The 13,337-nt window shown below is 37.7% G+C and overlaps 1 protein-coding gene across 4 annotated transcripts in view; it reads right to left on the bottom strand.

Annotated features, from left to right (window-relative positions):
* Positions 1–857: 857 nt before the first annotated feature.
* Positions 858–13,337, bottom strand: part of LOC134679803 (uncharacterized) — a 130,498-nt gene continuing 118,018 nt past the window's right edge. For 3 of the 4 annotated variants that reach the window (XM_063538693.1, XM_063538694.1, XM_063538695.1), the window contains 2 exons: positions 2,125–2,240; positions 858–972 (listed from right to left, as the gene is read on the bottom strand). Coding sequence is in view for 1 of the 4 variants with exons in the window: in XM_063538692.1 (XP_063394762.1) it covers positions 867–972; positions 2,125–2,240; positions 2,537–7,120 (4,806 nt within the window). In the remaining 3 variants the exon portion in view is untranslated. Of the gene's footprint in view, positions 973–2,124; positions 2,241–2,536; positions 7,426–13,337 lie in introns of those variants that run through there. The other variant, XM_063538692.1, reaches the window with a different exon arrangement.

Here is a 13,337-nt window from a genome sequence, read left to right as displayed (position 1 = left end):
GTTTAAGGCACAGTATGTATAAGTTAGTCTATGAATTTACTGAGTCGGTAGTGCTGCACTCTGGCGACAGAACATTGCAGTAATATCCCCTATTAGGAACTTAAAGTTAGTTTTCTATTCAAATTAAATTGTTTCTGCATTAAGCACTTTACAAAGTTCATTTTAGCCAACATTTGGTGTCATGGTTTTCAATAAAAAAAAATACAACCCAAAATCCAATAAAATTACAGACAGATTTCCCCATAGCAAATATTAATAGTAGCCTGCTTGTTGAGAATCATAGGATGTAAATGAGTCACTCGTTATTCCTGAACTAATCTATCTCTGTACGTACCATCGTAATGATTTCTACCTCACACTGTCACTGTGAATTATATCGTGTCTATTATTTGCTTTAAAAATATTTTAAAGCAAGGTAAAGTAAAAAATAGATCACGCTTCGTATTTATATTTAGACATAGACATCTTTCGCGCGTGGAAAAGGTGACAAATAAATTAACAAGAATTACAAGGAATTTAATTTTATTATACCTGTTTCCCTATAATTAGACAAACTAAATATTTTATACCACTTATATATGAAAATAGTAGTTGAAACAGCTAACAACACATGTAAAACTACTTTCAAACTTGTATTTGAATTACTAGGAGCTACATCACCTAGAATACAAAGAATACAAAGAAATGATAAAACACAATGTAATGCAAATAGCGTAGCTACGTGTATATACAATATTAAAAACAAATGAATGTAACATAGTTATCACAATTCTAATTTCGATCACAACACAAATGATACAACATATATTTGCTGCGAGATATTTACAATGGCCAATGGTCTTCTTTCTTCATCTCGTAAAGCATGATCAGTAATAGTACATTCTGTAGGTGGGAACGCTAAATACGTAGTCAATGGATGGTCCTCGTGTATTGAAGAAATGGTTCTCGTAACGATATACTCGACCTCTGTACCTGCATCAATAATCTCTCATTATGTAATTATTCGTGATGCTAATGGTGTTATGTGAGGGCAAATAGTATTGATTGTGTATGTGAAAAGTCTAAGAGAAAACGTGCCTCGAATTTAACAGATTATTTAGAAGGCACTGTACGGCTTCGTACAGTCAACATAAAAAATAGCGGATGAAACAACGCGTCAAGAATATCTGATCTGCCAACCTTTAATACTTTTCCAAATAGTGATATATCTACAATTCGCATTCTAAAGTATCTGCCACTGTCTAATTTTATTGTTCTAAATATTGGGACATAATTTTTTTTTAAACTATTAGAGTATGGTAAGATACTTTTGACGCATTTTCTGATACGTTACTTATGTCAAAATTTTACGTTTCAGTAACCATAAAATATACGAAGCAGTATCTGCAGCGCCCTCTGTTACGGCTGTAAAATGAAGCACGTTTTTTACTTAGACTGCAACTCTCTAATACAATCAATAATTCTTTGGTGAAGTTGATGAATGCTGGTATGAAGATTTATGTGAATGTTATTCGTGTTTCGTAAGAGTGCAACGACCGGGCTAAAAATATCGGTCTCATGCGGAATGTTCGACGCATTGGATCTATTAAACGCATTCTTGGAATTTTCTATCCTCTACTTTCTAGTATTAGATCCCTCTGATAGTCCTCAATTTATGTTATTATTATTAACAATAATGATACTATGTAAACGAAACGCTAATCAACCTATAAAATGAAAGAGTTGTTGTCATGTTCCCGAATGTTATGTTTAAAAACGATTAATATTAAATAAGCTACTACAATAGACTGAAGATATAATATAATAAATAAAAAAGTAAATATCTCAGTAATAATACTTACTGACATACAGATCCCTTGTCGTTTCTATAAGTTACCGAATAAAATGATAGTTTCACATTTGATTAAAGTTGTCTAGTATAAATATAAATACAGATGATGTTAAAGATAGTTTAGTATATTATCAAAGCAATGACTGTGTCGTAACGTACGCTCCAGTTATAAGACATTAAATTAGCCAACAAGATACCTTATAGTGAAGATATAAGGTCTACAAATATGAAGTGCTGTTAATAAATGAGGGCACGGGTGTGCAAAGCGCATGCCAATAATATGATGTACTCACTTGGATCCGAGGGCTGCCTTCGTGTCGAGAACCTCTACAATATCCCCGGCTTTTAGAGACACTTCGTCGTCGGCTGATGCCGTGTAGTCTGTAGTGGCTACCACTACGTCTTCGACCTGAAACAAAGGAAAAAACACTGTATTGATGTAGTCATAGATGCTATTTTGGCTTAAGTAGTAGAAGTCAGTTATAAGTGTTGCACTAAAATATCATGATCTCCAGAAAGGGCATTTTTATTAAAGAAAAAAAAAACGAAACGTCCTATCAAAGAAGTTTTGCTGAAATACAATGCGATGGATTATAAGACAGTGTCGTATATCGCCGAATTTTATTACCAATCTACTATTTTACTCGTACACATTACAACATTGCTCATTCCAATTAAAAAATATATTTTGGTATTTAAAATTACCTTAGGAGGGCTTCTGCTACAACTAGATCTCGATCTCGAGAGAGATCTCGAAGAGTAGCGTTTGTAACTTGGCGTGTAATCCAAACTACTCATCCGACTCCTAGTGTTTTCTCTATCGAGTAAAACGCCGCTGTATCTGCGATACCCGCTTGACCAACCACCTAATTTGATTCGTTGGTTATTGGTTATACCATTACAGTATCCTGTTAAGTCTTCTGTATCTTCCTCGTGATTATCTGCGATAAGACAGCTGTACATTGCAAAACGGTGTGCTGTAGGCTGACTCAAATTTAAAGCCGAAAAGACGCTCAAAGGCTCGAAATGCCTGATTCCGCTTTCGTCAAGAACTGTGTAACCTACTTGTCCTGACAATACAGCTCGGCTAGCTTCTCTTGGAATCACACATTGGAGACCTCTTTTCATTATCAATAAAGCCCCTTTATGCTTTTTATGTTGCAAAAGGAAATCTTCCATAGCCAAGGTATTTTCGGGATCGAGCAAACTCAAAGGCACATCTGCCGATGTCATCAAAGCGGGCTCCTCAGGAACGATCATAAGCGCACCACTTTCTCTGACCAGATCCCGTAGTTTGGGATCTGTTCGAGCCAGTTCTGGGTCAGTCTCCAATTTCTTTAAAGCCGAGTGTAAGCTTGGTGTTTTGTCTGCGAGTTTCCGCATGACTGTCAGGCGTTTCAAAATGTTTAGACTCGTTGGGTCGCTTGCTATTTTAGATAAACATTGTTCGTCGTTCGCAACTGACAAGAGACTAGCGGCAACGTCGCGCATTCCGAGAATTTTCGCCAAACCAACAGATTGAGCTATTAATTCTTTCAAATTTTTACTTTCTGTGTCATTTATTAGAATTTCTAATTCCTTTGCACTCGCCTCTTGTACGGCAGATACAATAGCTTTTTGGAGTGTCTCTGCGGCTTCATGTTCCGTTTTGATAAACGAGATCGAGTCTGAAATATGACTCAAAACATGGTGTAAGATATTTGTGTCGTTTTTAGTGATATTCTTGAAAGCCGGTCCAAGAACCTCATGTTCACTGCTCAGGAAATCACCGAATTTGTCAATTATATCTTCTTCACTGATCGCATTTTTCTGTAAGGAGCTGTTAATTGCAATTTTGATCAATTCTACTTTTGGCTGTGTCGTATTCTCCAATATTTCTTCACACAAAAATTCTTTGTCTTCATTTTTTTGCAAAATTTCGAACATAGCAGAAACTAAGTCTTCGTCTATGGATTTTCCTAAAATGGTATCAATAGATTTTAAGATTAGTTTATACTTTTCCCTGCCGTTGTTATTGTTTATCTCTTCAAATTGTTCAGCAGTAACTAGAGCAGCCAAGACTGCTGCCGCTATAGAATTTTTGACATGTTCTTGTTGTGCACTTTGGCCATTACCACCAACATAACCAGTTTCCTGCATTTCTAATCTTTTCTTATTAACTCTACTCTTCCTGTCATTTATTTTTTCTTCATCATTCTCGTGTATTTCAGATTTCAAATGGGCACTCATTTCTATGATTGAGGTAATCACATCCATCAATTGGTTTGCTATTTCATCTTTAAGTCCATAATCAGTGACAAACGCCTTCAAGGCTTCAACGTTACGTGTGTGGTTCAAAATTACACTGATAGCAGGTAAATCCGCGGGTACTTGCCTTCCAATAGACATTCCTGCTTCAGAAAGCTGTCTTAACATCTTGGTATCAATACTCAACTCTCCTTTAGTTGAAGTAGTATCATTTGGATTCGTTTTGACTTTCAATAACTTTAACTCCTCTGGAGTGACAACAAAGCTTTGTACGGAGAATTCAAGACCTTCTTCGCCTTCTGTAAGATCAGGGGCAATGAATTTGAGGCCTTCAGGAGTTTGAACGATTTGTCCGGGCACGAATGTGACTCCGTTGTCATCAGTTTCAATGACTCTTCCAGGAACAAATCTAGGTCCTTCTTCAGTGTCAACCACTTGACCTGGAACGAACCTTGACCCTTCATCTTCTGTAGAAATAACTTGGCCAGGTATGAACGTAGGGCCAGCCTTCGTTTCAATAATTTGCCCCGGTACAAATCGCGGCCCATCAATAGTATGAATTGTTTGACCTGGAACAAATTTTGGTCCATTTCTTGTGTTTACTACTTGCCCAGGAACAAATTTGGGTCCATCAGAAGTATCAACCACTTGGCCAGGGACAAACTGTTCTCCGTTTTCAGTGAATACTATTTGACCGGGTACAAAAACACCCTCTACCATCATTCCGGGAACGAAGCGTGACTGGTTTAATTCGTTTTTAACGAGCCGACCAGGGACGACTTTACCATCAATATTCGGCATTCTTGGGCCGGGGTAGAATTCAATACCCTTCGCTGTTTGCACCATGTGTCCAAAAACATACAAGGACTCCTCAGACAGCGAGCATGTCTTGATATCGATTGGTAAACCAGTAGGAGCAGATTCTGAGAACGTAATATCTTCTACAGACTTTGCAACTGAAAACTCCACGTGCCCATTAGTTTCCACAATAGTTTTGCCGGGCATAAACTTTTCTCCATATTCGGTATGCACTATTTGACCTTCAATAAATTTCGGTCCATCGATTGTTTCCACTGTGGTGCCCGGAACGAATTGTAAACTGTCACTGCTTGTTGTTTTTGTGATACCGGGTACAAAGATCGTTTCACCGTCGACGGAAACGGTTTGACCCGGTACGAACTTCAGTCCGTTTGGTGTTGCTATTGTTGCCCCGGGCACAAACTGCAATCCATCATCTTGATGCACCACCTGTCCTGGCACGAATTGCCAGTCATTATTTATCTTCGCGTTTTGACCAGGTGTAAAAATAACTCCTTTGCTGTCAGTCATAGTTTGTCCGGGAATAAACTGAACGCCTTCCGGAGTCATTATTGTTTGGCCGGGTACGAATATTTCGTCAGAACCGCTGTGTAGTACTTTTCCTGGTACAAACTTCAAGCCTTCTTCAGATACGACTGTTTGGCCTTCTGTGAAGCGGTGTCCATTATCCTTATTTTTCATTACTTGTCCACATACGAATTCCTCTCCATTCGATGTATTCAGCACTTGCCCCGCGAGGAAGAAAGGTTCGTTGCTATTTTCATTTGTGACAATATGTCCCGGTATAAGCCCAGGGCCATCGGGCGTATTCACACTAAGGCCGGGAACAAACAAAGGACCAACTGGAGTTTCCACAGTCTGGCCCGGAACAAATACTGGACCCTGTGGTGTGTTGACATGTTGTCCGGGGATAAACTTTTTCGCTTTGTTTATGTCTATCGTCAGACCAGAAACTTTAGCAATTTTTTCTCTCTTGCCCTTCTTTATATTTTTAATAACATCCGGTAACATATCCAACGACGGAAGCATGTCGACCTTGTTTTCAGAAAGTAATTTCTCTTCGATATTCATTGTTTCATTCAAACGCTCCTCGCTTAATTCTTTCACTGCTTTTAGGATTGTTTCGGACGGACGTTCCTTTGGAACTTTAAGGGGGTTCACACACGGTACACTTTCCAGCGGAATCGACACATCGCTAATATTTTGTTCAGACTCGTAAATCTCAGCTTCACAGTGATACGGGGTTATTTTGACAGGTTTCGGCAATTGGGTTACCGTTGGGATTACTTGTTTATTACCCGCTTCCTTTTCAAACAGCTCCCAGTCCCACGATTCTATTAACGGATGCATTCGCTCCGTCCACTCAGCGGTGCAACTAACTATACTTGACTTAGAGCGCATATGGCTCACGTCAAAATTGTTACAACTGAAGCTTTTAACGTCATGCTTTTCGTGTTTAGTGTCCAATTTAGCCTTTTTGGCGAGGCGTTCTTGCCTAAGCTTTTCCTCTTCCAACTCTTGTACTTCAGCCAGCTTTTCTTTATTTTCAAATATTTTCTTCATTGAAGATAATCCCGCGGTTCGTTTCCTCTTTTTCTTTCTTTCCTCTAATTCTTCCTTTTCCCTTTGCAATAGAACCTCTGCATTAGGCCCTTCGCCTTCGTACATTTCAACGTCTTCTGTGAAATCCTTAAAGTCCATGGAGACACTGCGGCCCTGTTTCGTTTTTATTAGCACTGTGTCCGAATCTTTCGCCAACATCACGTCTCTAACATCACCGTCGCGCACTGCCTGTTCCATTTGAGCGGAGAACACTAAACTGCATCTTCTTTCTTGTACGGTATACACGTAACGCTTATCTTCATTGACATGTTTCGTCTGCAGCATATCCATTAAAGCCTTTTGCGCCTCCGTCGAACCATCAAGTACAGGGAAAATATATCTGAAGTCTGGTAGAACGTCATGTTTTCTGTTGCCGTAGTTAATTTCTGGAGCGTAGTGGTGCGGGCCGAGTTCGCCGGAGACGTTGGTGATTTTGCACTTATTTCTGCCGGAACGGGCGGTCAAAAGCACTGGAATGTAGTGATGAGAAGGCAGTCCATAGGATTTGCCGGTGATCCTGCAGCATCGCTTGGCGTCCGCAGGGGAGATCGGAGCGAGGACCGGGAAGTAGTGCGGCTTGGGCAGTCCGCGGCTGCGGCCGGTGATTCTACAGAACGACATGTTCACGCGATCATATTTGTTTACTCGAGTTAAGAAATGTTTTGTTTGTAGAGGAGCTTGTATGCTTGCGCGCGTTGCGGAGGTCGCAGAGAGACTGCCGAGCAGCGGTCGCGCACCTACAGACGGTGTGGGGCAGAAAGCTTGTTCCGGTTACAGGTTATTTATAAACAAAAGAAAGATGGATTTGCTCCGTATGACACAGTTTCATACAAACAAGTTTAAGAATATCGCTAATAACACCAACGCGAAGTAAACGTGCATAACAAAAGAATAACTGCCAATTTTTAACCAGTTACACAAACGAAGTCCGAGTTACGTAATGAATAGACATAATAAATTACTTAAAACTGAAGCGAGTGACCTCAAGGAAAAGCTAATATTTTCAGAAATGAGACGTCACTCATTTCCTAAGCTTTTCGTGGGCTTTCGTACTCTCTGTCAAGGCGAGAGAAGTTTTACGCAAGTCCGGTTTATAAATATAATGTTCGGTTAAAGTGAAAACAGTCACGATGCCAGGTTAAATGTATATAAATATAAAAGACAGAGCGTTTAACGTTTAACCTAAATTTATGGAAAGTAAACATCATAAGTTACAAAGTTAGATGTCGGCTGTTCCCATGCGGGATGTAGTCGGAAATAAAAACTAAATAAAACACTTGATATCTGTTGTAGTTGTAGCATCGTAGCTTTCAATGTTCTTGTATACTCGAAGCAGTCGCAGATTGTATGACAAATTATTTATGTAAAAAATATATCAGACTGCCAAGCCGATATTAAATAAATATTATACATAAATAGGATATTCTTGCACAGATTGACTAAGTAAGTCATAGTAATTACCCTATACGTATACCGACCCTAATTACCAACTTATAATAGATGTTGACGTCCTCATTTATAGTTATTTTTGTTTAGCATTAGAAAAACAGTACGCGATCTTGACGAGTCTTTTAATTAAAAACGCTTTTTAAAAATCAGTAACTACATATTAATTATGAAAGCAAAATAATGTACATAAATAATCGGATTCATAAATTGTAAATCAGAATTGTTACATAATTTGACGTGACTAATTTTTGAAAAGTGTTGTTCAATAAAAAACACGTCAAAATTGTTTACCTTTTGTCTATTTCTACGAGTGTGCTAAAGAAAACGATCTATTAAGTCCTACGTTGTCTATTTGTTTACTACTTTTTACGTGATTCATATCAGGTATGTACTTTTTTATTTGTATGTGCGTGACTAACCTCAGGTGAGTCAAATTTTTAAAAATAAATGTTCCACCTTTATAAAGCCTAGATAAATGAAACGCTTTTAGGTATTAGGAAGGAGGACTTTTTTTAATGACTGTTACATTGCTGTATCATAAATCAACGATTTTTTTGCTATTTTAGTTTCTAAAATCAACATTTTCGGATGGCCTAATTTAGTTTGATATTGGAATACTTGTCGAAATCCAAGTTACAAATAAATATAAAGTAGTAAAAAATACTATTAGCTACCGTTTTTAGGTACCAAGATCAACTATGTGTAAAAGTGTAACATAATAAGTATTACAATAAACATCAACTGCCTATCAAAATATAATACTGTAAAGTCTGTGCAGAGTTAGTTTGTTCACGCAGATAGTTCTTATTTTCTATGAATTATAAAGAGTATCAACAACAGCTGAAGAAAGGAAAGCACAACAGATTAGAAGGTTAATTTATTTATGTTTCAGTTCATATAGCTTGCACCGACCTCGCAGTTATATTTATTATCGTCATGTGAAACTGAACCTTCATGCCATGCAACGGCTATGTATTTTCGTACATTCTTCTCATATAACAACACAGATACATTATTAGGTACCTTCCCTTCCCTTTATTTATATCTCTTCGTATTTTGATTTAAATTTTCCTGGTGATTATTTGTTATTTACTATTAAAACTATTATAATAATGACCAGTCTCATAGTCCACCCAAACTTCAATCCATAGACCGGTATACTGTTCTCTTTTTCTACAATAGTCCCAATGCCTGCTGGGAATGCCTGCTGCTTGCTAGGTGCCAAGAGTAGGAAGAAACATAGCAAAGATTGGACCTGGGGATCCGACTTTTCCCCTCCCTTTTTAGGGGGTAGGCACGGTACGATCTCATCGCTACTGGGCCAGATCAGGTTTGTTTGACCTTCGCCTGAGTCAAAAGTGCATACTCACTGCACTCACTTAGCTTACGAGCTGAATTTCAAAAAAATCTAAATTTTGAAAGCCTTTATCTCGGAAACTAGTTATTCAATGTACAGACAGTTCTAATCTTGTATTGTAGCAAATTTAGCCTTCTTTAAAAACGTCTAAGGAAGGTACTATCAAAAATTAGTAATTTAGGGTTAGAATCGCCCAAAACAAACAAAAACCGAAATTTTGTCGAACCGACAAAGTTGCGTTGAGTTGTGGTCACAAACTTGGATTATTAATTGGGCCAACATCATAAATAAGTTTGCAAAAAATCAGAACTACCGGATTTGACGCAGAAGAGCCACGTTACAAAATTCTACAATTTCACTGGATCATATAATTACTATAAATATTGCGACATTTATGAACAGCAAAACATCCTGCATTAACCTGCATTATTTTGTATTTTTTTAGGGTTCCGTATCGAAAGGATAAAAACGAGACCCTATTACTAAAACTCCACTGTCCGTCTGTCTGTCACCAGGCTGTATCCCATGGACCGTGATAGATACAGTTGAAATTTTCACAGATGATGTATTTCTGTTGCCGCTATAACAACAAAAATACTAAAAAGCATGGAACCCTCGGTGGGCGATCCGACCCGCACTTGTCCGGTTTTCTTGCTTTTTTCTAGTTTTCGTTGCCACCTTACGATATAATGGTACAATTTTACACTAATCGACCTAATCCCGCAGACTTGCGTTATGGGTACAGTCAGCAGCAGATATACCTGAGCGGGTAAGGTGTCCAAGAAAACATATACACTTCAATCGTCACAAAAATAAGGACATCTAAGTTGTCATTTACCTGAAAATGACAACTTAGATGGCTTTCAGTTCGTCACATATACCTTAACTTCTGAGTTTTTCTTTAACACATACACCCTTATTTAATCACATTGACAATAACGGTTAAAACGTCAGTGGTAACTAAGCACTCAAATTCAAGCTGCTGTCATTAATACCTACACGCACTGCCAATCACGTACGTCAGCAGCCAGGTTGCCACCAGTTGCTAAGCAGTTGTTATTTCAATGGTAACTAAGCATCAACATTTTATCTGTTTAACTTTAAAATAAATACTGTAGCACTACGAATTGACACTTCCTTTCTTAAAGAAGTATTTTATCGTTAAGTGTCAAACTTAGACAATAAATAAGTAGGTTCTACGAGAACGATCGGTTTTTTTATTTTAACTGTCATATGCGGCTGTTCATCCAAACCGTAGAGCATATTATGTACCTATGTTAATATATTTATTTAGCCCGCTTATTGTACTAAAAAATACTATACAGGATGGCCCATTTAGATCGGCCAGTATGGGAAAATCTGATACTTTAAGATATACAACGATCTCTTCTTAGGAATCATGTCATCGATTTTAGTAACACGAAACACTGCATTCATACATTTAAAAAAAATGTATACTCAGCTCGGGAATCGAACCCCGAACGTTTTGAAAAATAAAACTAAGACTATTTCTATTTAGATATCGATTGTGTAGGTCTTAAGCAATAAATGTTACTATGAAAAGATGTCTAAAATTAATAAAATGCATTGTTTTCATGTCCTTTAATTTAATTTAGTAAGTTTTCGAAGAGACCAGCATTTTTAGGGTTCCTTACCCAAAGGGTAAAACGGGACCCTTAAGACTCTACTGTCCGTCCGTCCGTCCATCCATCCGACCGTCCGTCCGTCTGTCACCAGGCTGTATCTCACGAACCGTGATAGCTAGACAGTTGAAATTTTCACAGATGATGTATTTCTGTTGCCGCTATAACAACAAATACTAAAAACAGAATAAAATAAAGATTTAAATGGGGCTCCCATACAACGAACGTGATTTTTGACCGAAGTTAAGCAACGTCGGGCGGGGTCAGTACTTGGATGGGTGACCTTTTTTTTGCCTTTTTACGGAACCCTTCGTGCGCGAATCCGACTCGCACTTGCCCGGTTTTTATTTTCAATACATTTTACATACATTTTTTTTAAATGTATGAATGCAGTTTTTCTTGTTACTAAAATCGATGACATGGTTCCTAAGAAGAGATCGGTGTATGTCTTATAGTTTTAGATTTTCCCATACTGACCGATCTAAATGGGCCAACCTGTATAGTACTAAAATACGATGCCCCAAATCGATCAAAGAACGAAGGAGAAAATAATTGAATTGAAACGTAACACGTTCACTGTCCCAATCTGACATGTAAACTTTATGGCTTTGTAATAGAGGCTAGCCGTGGCCCCACGTGAGGAGCACGGGTAAAGGTGTTAAACGTATCCAACCTAGCAGTAAATATCAAATGGCATTCCGCACAGGAGTAATCTAAGTAACGCTTACTGCGGGTTCAAACCTACAAAGTCCTGATAGAAAGTCGTACATATTACGCTACATCTGACATATCTTCAAAAATTATATAAACTAATCTGAAATTAACATAAAACCAGAAGACACAAATTAATAATAGAAATGAAACCCAAAAAAAAAAAAGGTGTAATCTCTAGGTGCGTACGACTGAGATTTGAACCCGCGGTCTCTGCTTTGAAAAGCAAACGCCTGTTACTGAGACCACAACGTGCCTTGACAATTGGCTCTAAATTCGGCTTCAGTTAGCTTTTGCTATGTGTCATTCGTCTTGACGATTCTGTTAAAAGAAATAGTTTGCACACGGAAGAAAGAATGAGCACGCCGCGCTCTTCTTTGTTTTGTGAGTTTGCAGTAAGTTGACCGAGAGGCTCCTGTCAAATGGTTGAAGGGCAAAACGTGAGATAGATGTATGTGATGACAAGACTGTACTGCTTTCGATGATTGTCAAAACGCTTTACCTGAAATTAGCATGGCTATCTTTCATTCAATATTCGACCATACTTGTATCCTTTAAAGTCTATTTTTCCATATTGTTCAGATATATTTGACACGTTGACCGCTTAGATACCATTGGTTTTTTGACAGCTAAGGTATCAATGACTTGTTGTAAGTGTAGAAATTAATGAATAGCGACTGTTAACATATTTGTGACACGTTGAGCGTTCACAAGTAAATACTACCATGACAGTCAACAACTTTTTGACAGTTTAAACGTTTACCTCTCTTTGAGCACCTGGAGTGTATAGCGACTTCTGCTGCTGACTGTACTAGGTACTAGGTACATAGGTAAAATATTTATTAGAAGGGAATACAAATACCAAAATAACAAACGTTTTCATCGATGTCTCGGGTGTACCTAAATCAAAATAAATGGAAAACCATGAGGGTATAGATAATTAGATACTTATCTCATGGATACCTACATTATACTTATGATTAAGGACGTAAAGTTTATACCAGTGTATGTATAGTTACAAGTGTGAGTTTAGAAATATGTATACATTTCTTCACCTTAATCAATGGGGTTGGCCGGTGGAAGTTTAGCAGATGGCGCCATCATAGCTTGCCCTGTCAATCCCTAGAATTGAGTCAAATTTTTTCAATACATAGAATTGAAATATAGAGAAATAGGAAACAGATTAAGCTTAGCAGCAAAAAACGTAGACAAAAATATCTTCAAAGCGAGTGAAAATTTTAAAGATAAATGCACGGAAATCTGCGATGCTCCCGATTATCCAAACAAACAGTCATTGACGCACTTAGCTTTATGTCCTTAGCAATGAAAATATTATCGATTGGTTATCAAAATTGAATTACACCATTGGCTTATAAAAATCGGGAAATTTTGAATAGCATTCCAAACAGACTTTATTTTAAACCTCCGTCTATTCATTAAATTTTTCCATAATTTTTTGGCTATATTTCGGGTTATTCAAGAATTATCATCACTGGAATCTGTTGTTGGTTTGAAAATAATAAATTTGCGCACGCTGTAAAACGTGCAGTAAATTCCACACGTTTTATAGATGACACCGTAAAAATATCAACAAAGACATTACTATTAATGAAATGTCATAAGACAAAATTATTTAACAAATCATGTTCAGTTGCCTAACCTTGTTGCACTACATGAC

This window comes from Cydia fagiglandana, chromosome 3 (assembly GCF_963556715.1).
Source record: "Cydia fagiglandana chromosome 3, ilCydFagi1.1, whole genome shotgun sequence".
NCBI lineage: Eukaryota > Metazoa > Arthropoda > Insecta > Lepidoptera > Tortricidae > Cydia > Cydia fagiglandana.
This window is presented reverse-complemented; position numbering and strand designations above follow the sequence as displayed.